Consider the following 17,962-nt stretch of genomic DNA (forward strand, 5'->3'; position numbering starts at 1 on the left):
TCCGATACGTACAGTTCCATTTACAGCAACGGAAAACTACCAAGAAAACCATAATAGAATGTATTTATTTCTATGACGAAACATACTGATATGTGGCTATACTCAAGGGCATCATTTGGGTTCTTACATTGGAAATATATTGAATTCTGCAGTCACCGAGTATTCCAGCCACTCTCTTCCTATGAACCAGTTGCTATTAAATGAACGTTTTTGGACAGAAAACCTGCGGCTAGGGTAGGATTCTAGGCTAACCTGGCCTGGCTCCTCTGTTCAGATATCGTCAGGAAGAGTCGGAGGTGGAGGAAGCCGTGGGGCCATTATCCTGGCGACGCTTGTGGAAGGGTAGGTATTCTCTGCACGCGGAGCTAGCTGGAGCTCGACATCATCATCGCTGCTGGGCTTGGCGGCAGCCTCGGTGGCTTGATTCTGCTGTTGCTGCCAATCGCTCGCTTTCTCCTTTTGGTTTTGTTTGGGTAACTTGGCGAAGCCAATTTTTGATATCCATCGTAGCAGTGGCAGATTAGCTGATTTGAGCTAGTTACATAGACTAAGACTAATAACGCTAACCATTTTTACAGCTAGCTAAGAAGCTAACTCAACTCTGTAGTCGTGGGGCGTGAGGCAGAGTTGAGCGAAGCAGCTTCAACTGTAAACTTGACCCCACCCTTAGAAATCAAAATAGAATATTACAGGCGGAGGCATATCACGTTATTCACTTAGCCTACCACAGGAGTCATATCTAGGGCTATGGCGGTCATGACATTTTGTCAGCTGGTGATTGTCAAGCAAATAACTGCGTTCTCACGGTAATTGACCGTTAATTAACATAAACACATTTAGCATCTCCTGGTTTCCAAGCATAGCCTACAAACCACTGATGCAGACCTTTGGAACATCTACATTTTAAAATGTCTAATAAGTCCATTTAATATAGCCAGTGGTGGAAAAAGTACCCAATTGTCATACTTGAGTAAAAGTAAAGATACCTCAATGGAAAATGACTCAAGTAAAAGTGAAAGTCACGCAGTAAAATATTACTTGAGTAAAAGTTTAAAAGTATTTGGTTTTAAATATACTTAAAAAAGTAAATATAATTGCAAAAATATATTGAAGTATCAAAAGTAAAAGTATAAATCATTTCAAATTGCTTATATTAAGCAAACCAGACAGCACAATTATTATTATTTGTTTTATGTACGGATAGCCAGGGGCAAACATAATTTACAAATGAAGCATTTGTGTTTAGTGAGTCCGCCAGATCAGAGGCAGTAGCAATGACCATGTTGTCTTGACAAGTGCGTGAATTGGACCATTTTCCTTATCTGCTAAGCATTCGAAATGTAACGAATACTTTTGGGTGTAAGGGAAAATGTTCATTTTCTTCAGGAACGTAGTGAAGTAAATGAAAAGTTGTCAAACATATAAATAGTAAAGTAAAGTACAGATACCCCCAAAAAAACAATTAAGTAGTACTTTAAAGTATTTTTACTTACAGTTGAAGTCGGAAGTTTACATACACCTTAGCCAAATACATTTAAACAAAGTTTTTTTCACAATTCCTGACACTTAGTCCTAGTAACAATTCCATGTCTTAGGTCAGTTAGGATCACCACTTTATTTTAAGAATGTGAAATGTCCGAATAATAGTAAAGAGAATGATTTATTTCAGCTTTTATTTCTTTCATCACATTCCCAGTGGGTCAGAAGTTTACATACACGCTTTAAATTGTTTAACCTGGGTCAAATGTTTACCACAATAAGTTGGGTGAATTTTGGCCTATTCCTCCTGACAGACCTGGTGTAACTGAGTCAGGTTTGTAGGCCTCCTTGCTCGCACACGCATTTTCAGTTCTGCGCACAAATGTTCTATAGGATGAGGTCAGGGCTGTGTGATGGCCATTCCAATACCTTGACTTTGTTGTCCTTAAGCCATTTTGCCGCAACTTTGGAAGTACGCTTGGGGTCATTGGAAGACCCATTTGCGACCAAGCTTTAACTTTCTGACTGTTGTCTTGAGATGTTGCTTCAATATATCCACATACTTTTCATACCTCATGATGCCATCTATTTTGTGAAGTGGACCAGTCCCTCCTGTAGCAAAGCACACCCACAACATGATGCTGCCACCCCCGTGCTTCACGGTTGGGATGGTGTTCTTCGGCTTGCAAGCCTCCCCCTTTTTCCTCCAAACATAACGATGGTCATTATGGCCAAACAGTTCTATTTTTGTTTCATCAGACCAGAGGACATTTCTCCAAAAAGTACGATCTTTGTCCCAATATGCAGTTGCAAACCATAGTCTGGCTTTTTTATGGCGGTTTTGGAGCAGTGGCTTCTTCCATGCTGAGCGGCATTTCAGGTTATGTCAATATAGGACTCGTTTAATTGTGGATATAGATAATTTTGTACCTGTTTCCACCAGCATCTTCACAAGGTCCTTTGCTGTTGTTCTGGGATTAATTTGCACTTTTCGCACCAAAGTACGTTCATCTCTAGGAGACAGAACGTGTCTCCTTCCTGAGCGGTATGACGGCTGCGTGGTCCCATGGTGTTTGGTAGGACAAGGAGCGGTGGACTATGTATTTTTGTAAATAACAGCTGGTGCACGATATCTAAGGAAGTCTCGATCTATTGCTCACCTGAGGTAGATTATTTCATGATAAGCTGTAGACCACACTATCTACCTAGAGAGTTTTCATCTGTATTTTTCGTAGCTGTTTACATACCACCACAGTCAGAGAGGTTGGCACTAAGACAGCATTGAACGAGGGAAACTTTAATGTAGGGAAACTTAAATCTGTTTTACCAAATTTCTATCAGCATTTTAAACGTGTAACCAGAGGGGAAAAAAACCTGGACAACCCTTACTCCACACACAGTGTCACAGGCGTCGTAGTGAACAGACCAAGGCGCAGCGTGTAGAGTGCTCATTCTTACTTTATTAAATGATGACACTCCAACAAAAACAACCAAACGACCGCCAAGAGTTCCGTAAGGTATTCAGACTATACGGAAAACAACTACCCACAAAAAAAACAAAGGAAAAACAGGCTGCCTAAGTATGGCTTCCAATCAGAGACAACGATAGACACCTACCTCTGATTGGAAACCATACCCGGCCAAAAAATAGAAAACAAAACATAGAATGCCCACCCACCTATCACACCCTGGCCTAGCTAAACAGAGAAAACACAGCTCTCCTAGGTCAGAGCGTGACACACAGAGATGCATACAAAGCTCTCCCTCGTCCTCCATTTGGCAAATCTGACCATAATTATATTCTCCTGATTCCTGCTTACAAGCAAAAATTAAAGCAGGAAGCACCAGTGACTATATCGATAAAAAAGTGGTCAGATGAAGCAGATGCTAAGCTACAGGACTGTTTTGCTAGCACAGACTGGAATATGTTCCGGGATTCCTCCGATGGCATTGAGGAGTACACCACATCAGTCATTGGCTTCATCAATAAGTGCATCAATGACGTTGTCCCCACAATGACCGTACGTACATACCCAAACCAGTAGCCATGGATTACAGGCAACATCCGCACTGAGCTAAAGGCTAGAGCTGCCGCTTTCAAGGAGCAGGACTCTAATCCGAAAGCTTATAAGAAATCCCGGTATGCCCTCCGACAAACCATCAAACAGGCAAAGCATCAATAGAGGACTAAGATCGAATTGTACTATACCGGCTCTGACGCTCGTCAGATGTGGCAGGGCTTGCAATAATCTCAAATATAACATATATTTTGATTTGTTTAACACTTTTTTGGTTACTAAATGATTCCATATGTGTTAATACATAGTTTTGATGTCTTCACTATTATTCTACAATGTAGAAAATAGCAAAAATAAAGAAAAACCATGGATTGAGTAGGTGTGTCCAAACTTTTGACTGGTACTGTATGTCTAGATGTTTAATGCATTCTAAGACTGCATGATGCAACTCTAATGATGATTTGAAAAGAGTTGAATGAAAGGCTTGAGCTTTGATTTGTTTCTTGTGTAGGCTGCACACACTTTCATCAGTCTCTCATTCACAATTAGACAAGTACTTGATAATATTCTCACCAGGCCTCGAATTTCTCAGCAGCTTCCCCCTTGTGTGGCCGTAATGCCCCCTAAAATATCCATGCCTTTTGCAGCCAAAGTGGCCGCACCTCTCACTCACATGGCGCTCTCAGATATCTCAATTCTTATTAGCCAATGCCTGTCACATGATCGGGCCCTTCTCAGAGGTATCTCAGCTAAGAATTAGGCTACAAGTGAAGACAGATGCAATTGCGCACGTCCGTCTCAATGAATTTCGAGGCGCATATTGAAGATGTTAGAAGAACTGTCTACATTTAGCCTACTTTTCGTCAGCCATCAAGATGAGAAGCCCTAACGAACAGCAAAAACACTAGCCTATGTCAATCTACTATCCCCATAGTACAAAAGTTGACCTATTATATTGGTCAACTTGTCCTTCTGTGCAATAAATAAAAATTCCAAACATACTCTTGGACAGTTGTTGTGATGCGATAGATCCCAAATTAATACAACCACTCGCATCAAAAAAAAAACGTTTAAAAGTAATGAGGCTGATGCAACAGATCAGGACGTTTAGCTTAAAATGTTGATAAACTATTAGGCTGTTTCTTCACATTATAAGCACAGAAATCGCACACGGCAGTAGGCTGTGAGCAGGAATGTTCCAAAATGCAATAAATTAGCGGGAAAACAATGTTCTCAAAAGTCAACACAAATGTGATTATGCATGTAATGCTTTATTATGAAGGTGCATTTTTATGGTGAAAATTATCTTCCCCAAATTTGAGATTTGTATGCCAGTGAAAGGCGCTACATGGTCAATCCAACGTCTGCATTGACATGTAGCATTTACGGTGATATGGCCTCTACAGAAGTCTGGGCAATCATACTTTTTTCACTTTACAGAGTAGCGCAGAGCTGCTTGAAGGAAGTTGTCAAGGAAGTGAGTTTGTGTTTATATAGGACCTAGCGCCCTCACCTACCTTCAACCAATCATGTCAATGCGGAGCAATACTGAGCCCTACGCATTGTTACAACATTTGAGAGGCACACGACAATGCAGTACGGAGCTCAATTTGGCCTCTGCGTGCGTCCGGATGCTCCGCAATTACATCACACCATCCATACACCGCCTCCGACCACATTTTCGGATCAACCATAAATTGTCTCTTAGGCACTACACCGGTTGTAAAGCAGATTAACGTGCTTCATTTTAAGAAGTTATTTGTCCACTTTAGTTGTGACACAACCCTTATCAAAACATATAGGCCTATGGGCTAGGCTACATGAGGTGTGCGACTAGGATTTGAAAAAGTTTTAAAAAAAAAAGCATTCTCTATTTCTTGCCTTACTGAACACGCTGGTCATTATTATTGATAATACATCATTGATAGGCTAATATAATCACCCATCAGACTATTCTTAATTTAATGTTGTCTTTACATATACTAAATAATATGTTTGAAATTTGTTTTGATTTAGAACGGACCATTATCATGCACCTGTCTCAGAACAGGGGCAGCGGGAAAAAAATACATGTCATCTATGCACTTAAATAGCGAATGGAATACGCTTTTCCCTGTGGTTCATTTTCATACCAGCCAGGTAGGCTATACTCCTGTTGTAAAGAGAAGAAATGTACTTAATATTAGGAAAGCTGAGAAATAAATATAGCATGCCTAGCCTATAGAAAGCTGATGGGATCCTCCTCTTTTTAATAGAGGTAATCAAAACTCTGTTTTCTCACATAGCCTACAGAAATGTTGCGCAACATGAGCTCATGGGCTCTCGTGAAGTGTTTGATTTGATTTTTGAAAACATTTGCATTGATGTCAGAGTGATTAGAGGGACAATAGAGTGCTGAGTACCAGGCAGTTAGCAAGTTTGGTAGGATACTAATGACCAGCAGCAGCATCAGAGCTTGAAGCCTAATTACGCGACTAAACGGTCACGTGGAATTTGAATGTGGTCATGACTGCCGGTGTGGTGGTAATATGGTCACCGTAACAGCCCTATTCATAGCTAACCACCTCAGTGGCTTTCCATAGCTCCCTTACACACATCGCCGCTAGCGCTGTCCATTGTGCTGACACAGCGCAGAGAAGATAGCGATTTTGTGCCAACGTGTCACTTAAACATTTTAACTTGTTTTGCTATTTTTATAAAGGGACATAAAACGAAAACGGAGGGGGCACACGTTTCCCTCGTGGAGCCGGGACAGGGTTTCCCCTGTGGCGAGCGGCGCAGTGGCGACTGTCTTTCAGTGGCTATTAAACCCCCATGACTGCAGCCAGTCACTCCCTGATAACACCAGCCTCCCTCCTCACTGACTGAATTAAATACGGAGCCCCACTGAACTGGCATATACCACTGATGCTAAGCAAACATGCAGAAATGTGTTCTGTGCAGGAGCTGTGGTTTCTGATAAGATTTCCTGGTGAGGTGACTAAGGAAACTCAGATTTTAACCCGCTTGTTTCGTTTTTTTTCTGAGTGAGCGATTGGTACCCAGGGTGGGATTGCGGGTTTACTTCCCTCCCTTTGGCCTCCGCTGCGTTAAAACTTTAATTCCAGCTAAATTTCACACGGAGGGGTGCCGTCTTTTGCTGAAGGAACATTAAATATAAAGACTTCAGATCCAATTAGGCTACATTATACATGATGGAGGAGGAAGAGTCAGTGAAGGAAATGGTTTCATTGCCCCCTCCAAACATGTTGACGTCCCCCATTTATGTCTGGGGCCCCCAGAGACCCCATTACACTGAGCTTTCACAGAACACATGGCGCTTGTAACGCCAGGGAAGGGGGTTTGACTCCAGGGACCACCCATTCGTAAAATGTATGTACTCATGACTGGAAGTCGCTTTGGATAAAAGTGTCTGCTAAATGGCATATATTATTATAATTATTTTTAGTTTCATTATTACTTCATCCTCCTCTCTTTTCTCTGGATGAATATATGATGCAGTACACACACACTTATAGAACACTACACACACACACACTTATAGAACACTACACACACACACACACACACACTTATAGAACACTACACACACACACACACACACTTATAGAACACTACACACACACACACACACTTATAGAACACTACACACACACACACTTATAGAACACTACACACACACACACACACTTATAGAACACTACACACACACTTATAGAACACTACACACACACACTTATAGAACACTACACACACACTTATAGAACACTACACACAGACTTCTAGAACACTACACACACACTTATAGAACACTACACACACACTTATAGAACACTACACACACACACTTATAGAACACTACACACACACTTATAGAACACTACACACACACTTATAGAACACTACACACACACACTTATAGAACACTACACACACACACTTATAGAACACTACACACACACTTATAGAACACTACACACACACTTATAGAACACTACACACACACGTATAGAACACTACACACACACACTTATAGAACACTACACACACACACTTATAGAACACTACACACACACACTTATAGAACACTACACACACACTTATAGAACACTACACACACACACTTATAGAACACTACACACACACTTATAGAACACTACACACACACTTATAGAACACTACACACACACTTATAGAACACTACACACACACTTATAGAACACTACACACACACTTATAGAACACTACACACACACACTTATAGAACACTACACACACACTTATAGAACACTACACACACACTTATAGAACACTACACACACACACACTTATAGAACACTATACACATATACTTACAGAACACTAAACACACACACGCTTATAGAACACTACACACACACACTTATAGAACACAACACACACACACTTATAGAACACTGCACACACACTTATAGAACACTACACACACACTTATAGAACACTACACACACACACACGTATAGAACACTACACACACACACTTATAGAACACTACACACACACACTTATAGAACACTACACACACACTTATAGAACACTACACACACACTTATAGAACACTACACACACACGTATAGAACACTACACACACACACTTATAGAACACTACACACACACACTTATAGAACACTACACACACACACTTATAGAACACTACACACACACTTATAGAACACTACACACACGCTTATAGAACACTACACACACACACTTATAGAACACTACACACACACTTATAGAACACTACACACACGCTTATAGAACACTACACACACACTTATAGAACACTACACACACTTATAGAACACTACACACACACTTAAAGAACACTACACACACACACTTATAGAACACTACACACACACTTATAGAACACTACACACACACTTATAGAACACTACACACACACTTATAGAACACTACACACACACTTATAGAACAATACACACACACACTTATAGAACACTACACACACACTTATAGAACACTACACACACACACTTATAGAACACTACACACACACTTATAGAACACTACACACACACACTTATAGAACACTACACACACACTTATAGAACACTACACACACACTTATAGAACACTACACACACACACTTATAGAACACTACACACACACTTATAGAACACTACACACACACACTTATAGAACACTACACACACGCTTATAGAACACTACACACACACACTTATAGAACACTACACACACACTTATAGAACACTACACACACACACTTATAGAACACTACACACACACTTATAGAACACTACACACACACACTTATAGAACACTAAACACACACTTATAGAACACTACACAGACGCTTATAGAACACTACACACACACACTTATAGAACACTACACACACACTTATAGAACACTACACACACACTTATAGAACACTACACACACACTTATAGAACACTACACAGACACTTATAGAACACTACACACACACTTATAGAACACTACACACACACTTATAGAACACTACACACACACACTTATAGAACACTACACACACACTTATAGAACACTACACACACACTTATAGAACACTACACACACACTTATAGAACACTACACACACACTTATAGAACACTACACACACACACACGTATAGAACACTACACACACAACTTATAGAACACTGCACACACACTTATAGAACACTACACACACTTATAGAACACTACACACACACACTTATAGAACACTACACACACACTTATAGAACACTACACACACACACACTTATAGAACACTGCACACACACTTATAGAACACTACACACACACGTATAGAACACTACACACACACACTTATAGAACACTACACACACACTTATAGAACACTACACACACACACTTATAGAACACTACACACACACTTATAGAACACTACACACACACACGTATAGAACACTACACACACACTTATAGAACACTACACACACACTTATAGAACACTACACACACACTTATAGAACACTACACACACGCTTATAGAACACTACACACACACTTATAGAACACTACACACACACTTATAGAACACTACACACACACTTATAGAACCTCTTACATCTAGACGTTCCGCTAGCGGAACACCTGCTCCAATATCCAATGATAGGCGTGGCGCGAATTACAAATTCCTCAAAAATACAAAAACTTCAATTTTTCAAACATATGACTATTTCACAGCATTTTAAAGACAAGACTCTCCTTTATCTAACCACACTGTCCGATTTCATAAAGGCTTTACAGCGAAAGCAAAACATTAGATTATGTCAGCAGAGTACCCAGCCAGAAATAATCATACACCCATTTTTCAAGCTAGCATATAATGTCACAAAAAACAAAACCACAGCTAAATGCAGCACTAACCTTTGATGATCTTCATCAGATAACAACCCTAGGACATTATGTTATACAATACATGCATGTTTTGTTCAATCAAGTTCATATTTATATCAAAAACCAGCTTTTTACATTAGCATGTGACGTTCAGAACTAGCATTCCCACCGAACACTTCCGGTGAATTTACTAAATTACTCACGATAAACGTTCACAAAAAACATAACAATTATTTTACGAATTATAGATACAGAACACCTTTGTGCAATCGAGGTGTCCGATTTTAAAATAGCTTTTCGGTGAAAGCACATTTTGCAATATTCTGAGTACATAGCCCGGCATCACGGGCTAGCTATTTAGACACCCACCAAGTTTAGCCCTGACCAAAGTCAGATTTACTATTAGAAAAGTTTGATTACCTTTGGTGTTCTTCGTCAGAATGCACTCCCAGGACTGCTACTTCAATAACAAATGTTGGTTTGGTTCAAAATAATCCATAGTTATATCCAAATAGCGGCGTTTTGTTCGTGCGTTCAAGACACTATCCGAAGTGTAAATAAGGGTCACGCGCATGACGCATTTCGTGACAAAAAAATTCTAAATATTCCATTACCGTACTTCGAAGCATGTCAACCGCTGTTTAAAATCAATTTTTATGCCATTTTTCTCGTAAAAAGCGATAATATTCCGACCGGGAGCGGTGGTTTTCGTTCAAAGATAAAACATGGAGTCCACTCGTGCATGCGCCTGAGTCTCACAGTACTGTTACCGGCCACTATCCAAACGCGCTACTTTTTTTCAGCCAGAGCCTGCAAAGCCACGATTCAGCTTTTTACCGCCTTCTGAGAGCCCATGGGAGCCGTAGGAAGTGTCACGTAACAGCAGAGATCCCCTGTAATGGATAGAGATAATCAAGAAGGCCAAGAAATTGTCAGACAGGGCACTTCCTGCATGGAATCTTCTCAGGTTTTGGCCTGCCAAATGAGTTCTGTTATACTCACAGACACCATTCAAACAGTTTTAGAAACTTTGGAGTGTTTTCTATCCAAAGCTAATAATTATATGCATATTCTAGTTTCTGGGCAGGAGTAATAATCAGATTAAATCGGGTATGTTTTTTATCCGGCCGTGAAAATACTGCCCCCTAGCCATAACAGGTTATAGAACACTACACACACACTTATAGAACACTACACACACACGTATAGAACACTACACACACACACTTATAGAACACTGCACACACACTTATAGAACACTACACACACACTTATAGAACACTACACACACACACTTATAGAACACAACACACACACACTTATAGAATACTGCACACACACTTATAGAACACTACACACACACTTATAGAACACTACACACACACACGTATAGAACACTACACACACACACTTATAGAACACTACACACACACACTTATAGAACACTACACACACACACTTATAGAACACTACACACACACTTATAGAACACTACACACACACTTATAGAACACTACACACACACTTATAGAACACTACACACACACTTATAGAACACTACACACACACACTTATAGAACACTACACACACACTTATAGAACACTACACACACACTTATAGAACACTACACACACACACACTTATAGAACACAATACACATATACTTACAGAACACTAAACACACACACGCTTATAGAACACTACACACACACACTTATAGAACACAACACACACACACTTATAGAACACTGCACACACACTTATAGAACACTACACACACACTTATAGAACACTACACACACACACACGTATAGAACACTACACACACACACTTATAGAACACTACACACACACACTTATAGAACACTACACACACACTTATAGAACACTACACACACACTTATAGAACACTACACACACACGTATAGAACACTACACACACACACTTATAGAACACTACACACACACTTATAGAACACTACACACACACACTTATAGAACACTACACACACACTTATAGAACACTACACACACACACTTATAGAACACTACACACACACGTATAGAACACTACACACACACGTATAGAACACTACACACACACACTTATAGAACACTACACACACACACTTATAGAACACTACACACACACACACTTATAGAACACTACACACACACACACTTATAGAACACTACACACACACACACACACACACACTTATAGAACACTACACACACACTTATAGAACACTACACACACACGTATAGAACACTACACACACACACACACTTATAGAACACTATACACATATACTTACAGAACACTAAACACACACACACTTATAGAACACTACACACACACACTTATAGAACACTACACACACACACACACTTATAGACCACAACACACACACACACACACACTTATAGAACACTACACACACACTTATAGAACACTACACACACACTTATAGAACACTACACACACACTTATAGAACACTACACACACACTTATAGAACACTACACACACACACACTTATTGAACACTACACACATATACTTACAGAACACTAAACACACACACTTATAGAACACTACACACGCACACTTATAGAACGCTACACACACATATACTTACAGAGCGATGCGCACACACACACACACACACACACACACACACACACACACACACACACACACACACACACACACACACACACACACACACACACACACACACACACACACACAACTGAAAGGGACACTTCCCCACGCACTGAAACACTGCAGAATAAATCCACTTAAGATCAATAACTCACATTTCTTAAAACCCTGTAATTCTCCACAGAAAACTCCATACAATTTCCCTCTCCGCTTTGTCTGAAAAGTTTTAGAGCGACGTCACGCTTGGGGAGTGGGAGCTCCTTAGATAGATTATAAAGGAATATTGCATAAAAATGGGGACATAGAGAAAAGAAAAGGGGCGGTGGGAGGAAAGGGGTGAGGAAGGAGGAGGGTGGAGTGTAGAGGAGGGGAGGGGAGCTATTGTGATTTTAGCAGGTACATACTAAGTAACAAAATCTGTAGTATGGGTGGGAGGGAGAGAGGAAACAGCACAGTGGGCTATAATCTCTTAGCAGGAGATAGAGAGATAGAGAGATTAGCAGGAGAGAGAGAGAGAGAGAGAGAGAGAGAGAGAGAGAGAGAGAGAGAGAGAGAGAGAGAGAGAGAGAGAGATGGTGTGTGACTGTATGGGTTTTGTCCTGTTAATTGGGAAGCTGATTTCACAGCGACAGTCTGTGGCAGTGGAGGGGGGAGGAGGGGGGAGGAGGGGGAGGAGGGGGAGGTGAGGACCACTCTCACTGTCAATACGGCTCTCTCCCCTCAGAGACACACTGCACAAACTGACAGCACAGAAAATTGGAACGTAGGTGGAAAGAGCATTCTGCTGTAGTACAGGACCAATTATGGTGTGTTTGTGTGTGTATGTGCGTGCGTGCGTGCGTGCGTGTGTATGTTCGCGCGTGCGTGCATGCGTGTGTGTGTGCGTGGGTACAGTGCGTATCTGCCTTACTGCCTGCCTGTTTGTGTTTGGGGGACATATCATACCAAATGGAGATGTTTTTACCGGGAAATGGATAGAAAAAAACTGAAACCATTGCAAGGAAGGATTTTCTCAATGTTCAACTACAGAATAAGGAGGAGTACAGAACAAGCCCCTGAATGTGAGAGATTCTATCTCTCCTCCTATTATATTCTGCACCCGGCATCTGCTTGCTTGGCTCCACAACTCTCAGCTTTCAACTAGTTGAATTCCCCTCTCCATCAACACAGAGCAGCTGGGGCTTTTAAACATGTCAAATAAAAAGATTTCAGCTGAACAACTCTTATTTAACGACAGTTCAGGGTATCTTTTATAGATTCACCACTGGGTGGTTTTAACCAGTGGTGTAAAGTACTTAAGTAAAAATACTTGAAAGTACTACTTAAGTCGTTTTTTGGGATATCTGTACTTTACTTTACTATTTATATTTTTTACAACTTTTTCTTCACTACATTCCTAAAGAAAATAATGTACTATTTACTCCATATGTTTTCCCTGACAACCAAAAGTACTCGTTACATTTTGAATGCTAAGCTGGACAGGAAAATGGTCCAATTTATGCACTTATCAAGAGAACATCCCTGGTCATCCCTACTACCTCTGATCTGGCGGACTCACTAAACACACATGCTTCATTTGTAAATGATGTCACAGTGTTGGATATAGCCAGGGGCTATCCGTAAATTAAAAAAAAACAGGAAAATAGTGCCGTCTGGTTTGCTTAATATAAGGAATTTGAAATTATTTATACTTTTGATACTTAAGTATATTTTAGAAATTACATTTACTTTTGATACTTAAGTATATTTCAAACCAAATACTTTTTTACTTTTAATAAAGTAGTATTTTACTGGGTGACTTTCACTTTTAAGTCAATTTCTATTTAGGTATCTTTACTTTTACTCAAGTATGACAATACAGTACTTTTTCCACCACTGGTTTTAACACACACGGCCATTTTGTTGGTCCCGATCTCTCCTGCAGATAACAGCCAGAGTCTTATATCCTGAAATAGAGTCCTTATTTTGATAGATGGCCAAATTAAGAGAGACTCAAATCGAAGTGGTTGCTAATTGAAAGTAGGTAAATCCCTTTGGAGGGAGGAAGGAATTAGGTATGTACTGCTCTCAAAGTGCTTACTTCCCTCTATCCTTAATGTTACCGATGGGTTAACCTTAAACTAAGGTTAGTGTCAAAGCACTGAAACATAACCTAATGGCCCTATTAATTCCAAACAGGTAACTAAGGTGTTTCTAGGGAGAGACAAAGTGATACTGGTTTGTGCTGTGAAGGCGCCTTTGAATTTGTTTGATCATGTCACGACTTCCGCCAAAGTCGGTCCCTCTCCTTGTTCGGGCGGCGTTCGGCGGTTGACGTCGCCGGCCTTCTAGCCATTGCCGATCCACTTTTCATTTTCCATTTGTTTTGTCTTTGTCTTACACACCTGGTTTCAATCCCCCAATTACTTGTCCATTATTTAACCCTCTGTTCCCCCATGTTTGTTTGTGAGTGATTGTTTTTATGTAATACGGTCCGTTTATTGTGGGCTCGCTTATTTTGTATTGTATCTGTCTATTTTGAGTAAAATACATTTATTTACTCATATTTTTACATTTACATTTAAGTCATTTAGCAGACGCTCTTATCCAGAGCGACTTACAAAATGGTGCATTCACCTTATGATATCCAGTGGAACAACCACTTTACAATAGTGCATCTAAATATTTTAAGGGGGGGGGGGGGTTAGAAGGATTACTTTATCCTATCCTAGGTATTCCTTAAAGAGGTGGGGTTTCAGGTGTTCAGGTTTCATATCTGCTGTCCTGCGCCTGACTCCTCTACACCAGCTACACACAGACTGCATTACAGATCAATACGAGTCAACTGGATCGTAACTCAAACACACATTCCTGCAGCTCGGCATGAATGATGGTTTCCACTCAAGCAATTTGTAACTATAGTTCACTGTAATTACTGTGTATATGCCTATAGTAAATTAATTAAATCACACTTTCTATAGAAGCCATGGAATGAGTTGAATGTTCCTTAGTGCCACAGAAAAAACTTGGAATAAAATGGAAGGGTAGCCCTACCTTGTAAGAACACCCTAATTATTACCTACCATTCTGACTTGTTTCAATGCTTGTGTGATATAGCTTTTGAAAGGGGCCCAACACAGTACCTGGTGGAACTCCCTCTGGTGTTGGACGGCACCCACGTCACCCCCTATGGGCAGCTGCTCTGACAGCTCCTCGTCCTTGGCCGTCAGCCATTCTATGATCTCCTGCAGGGAGAGCTGCAGCTTCCCACTGTTGTCTGAGAATGCCTCAAGCCGCACCCTGCGGACACATGGACAGACAGACAGACAGACAGACAGACAGACAGACAGACAGACAGACAGACAGACAGACAGACAGACAGACAGACAGACAGACAGACAGACAGACAGACAGACAGACAGACAGACAGACAGACAGACAGACAGACAGACAGACAGACAGACAGACAGACAGACAGACAGAGACATATAATAACCACAGTTAGGCGATGGCTGCTCATGATCCCCAATACATCTACCACCATTTGTGACATTTGTAAACTGCCGTCCCACAATCCCCAGTGTCAACTGAGTATCACTTAATGTAACAGATGCCCCTTTAAAAACATGACAACCGACAAAATGTATGAGATGATGAAGGAACGTATGAGATATTCAATCAGTACTGTATAAGTACAAATTATGTGTCATTGCTGGACGAGTTTCCTTGACATTAATCGCTATGATGCAATTCAATATCCTTTCCGGTGCTGCGGCGTTTACATACAATTTCTCTAAATTCTTCATACATCAACACATATGCAAGCTGAAACATTAAATCAATCATACCCAGTGTATATTACCATACACGCAAGACAATGTGAGACATTACCCCGAATAGCTACCTCTTGCAGAGGGGGGTGGGAGGAATAAACTCTGAATAAATAAATCCCAGAATGTATCTCTTTGCCACCTGCCAGAAGTGTGAGGGATTGTCTGGGCGAATCAGGGGAGCTCCATCAGGAGCACAGCTGGGCATGGAGAGGACGGGGGGAGGCAGAGTGTGAAAGTGCCCCAGTGTTTCAATTACACACTAGATCCCCAGCTTGCAGCTACCACTCAAAATATCATTATTTCTGCAGGATGTCATTCCCCACCAGTGTCAAAACACGGACGGAGAGTGGGAGAGAGGGAGGGAGGGTGGGAGGAGGGAGAATGTGTGCGGTCCGACACAGCTCTGACTGCAACAAAGCTGCCGATATGTGAGAGGAGGGAGGCACATTGCAGAAATGCTATTCAAGGTGATATGGTGGTGGGCACTCTGGAGAAAGCCTTTGGTACTAATAGAACACTACTGTCACTGCCGATACGTCGACCAGGTCAACAAGTGAACAAGAGGTAAGTGCTCTAGCAGAACACACAGGTACAAAATAAAAGGAGATAAATACCCAGCAGTCTGAAGCAATCACAGCACTTGTGTATTGGGTTTGTCGTTTCCTGCGGAGACAATGGCACTCTGGCTTTTTATTTCCTGTGACATCTCCTAGACACTGATTAGTTGACAAAGAAGAGAGTTGGAGTGTCTCTTAAAAGCCCTCAAGGAAGGAAGTTTGTGATTGTGTGCAGATGAATTGGACGTGAAAGCATGCGTGTGTGTGTGTGTGCATGCACGCGTGCATGTGTGTGTGTGTGTGTGTGCTTGCGGGAGGGCGTGTGTGGTTGAAAGAAAGAGACAAATAGAATCTGTCTGTATGCGTACGTGTACAGTACCATATGTCCAAAGTCAAACCTGTGTGTATTTGAGCGTACTGTCCCCAATCCTCTCGGCCTACCCTCCAGCTCAGTGGTAAATGAATCAGAGCAAAGGTTATGGTGTCATGTGTGGCCCCAGCAGAACAGGCTCTAGATAAGATCCATTGGTTCAGTGGGACACATGTGGCCTATACCCCCTGGGGATCCTCTGTCCTCTGCCCAGAACATTACCACTGACCCGCAGCCAGCACAGGGCAGTAGCACACACCTGTGTGTGTGTGTGTGTGTGTGTGTGTGTGTGTGTGTGTGTGTGTGTGTGTGTGTGTGTGTGTGTGTGTGTGTGTGTGTGTGTGTGTGTGTGTGTGTGTGTGTGTGTGTGTCTGTGTGATAGGGCAGAGAGCTGTTTGTTCTACTGCTCAGTGAACAGTTTCTCTTCACACACACAAATGCAGACACACATACGTGCAAGCTAAATGTCTCCACACAAACACACACACACACACACACACACACTTTGAGTACTTCCACACACCAAGGCACAGCACTCAGCTTGGATGGAAGCATGGCTGATTCGCATCAGAGAGAGCCAGCCCTATAATACCTCTTAGTTAGTACGTCCATCATCAGAGAGAACCAGCCCTATAATATCTCTT

The 17,962-nt window shown here is 41.2% G+C and overlaps 1 protein-coding gene across 1 annotated transcript in view; it reads right to left on the reverse strand.

Annotated features, from left to right (window-relative positions):
- drp2 (dystrophin related protein 2) overlaps positions 1–17,962 on the reverse strand; it is a 198,547-nt gene that overhangs the window by 67,060 nt on the left and 113,525 nt on the right. Inside the window, exon 4 of the mRNA XM_014199746.2 lies at positions 15,702–15,858. Within this exon, the coding sequence (XP_014055221.1) occupies positions 15,702–15,858 (157 nt within the window). The remainder of the gene's footprint in view (positions 1–15,701; positions 15,859–17,962) is intronic.

The sequence above is a fragment of the Salmo salar genome, chromosome ssa05 (genome assembly GCF_905237065.1).
Source record: "Salmo salar chromosome ssa05, Ssal_v3.1, whole genome shotgun sequence".
Lineage (NCBI taxonomy): Eukaryota > Metazoa > Chordata > Actinopteri > Salmoniformes > Salmonidae > Salmo > Salmo salar.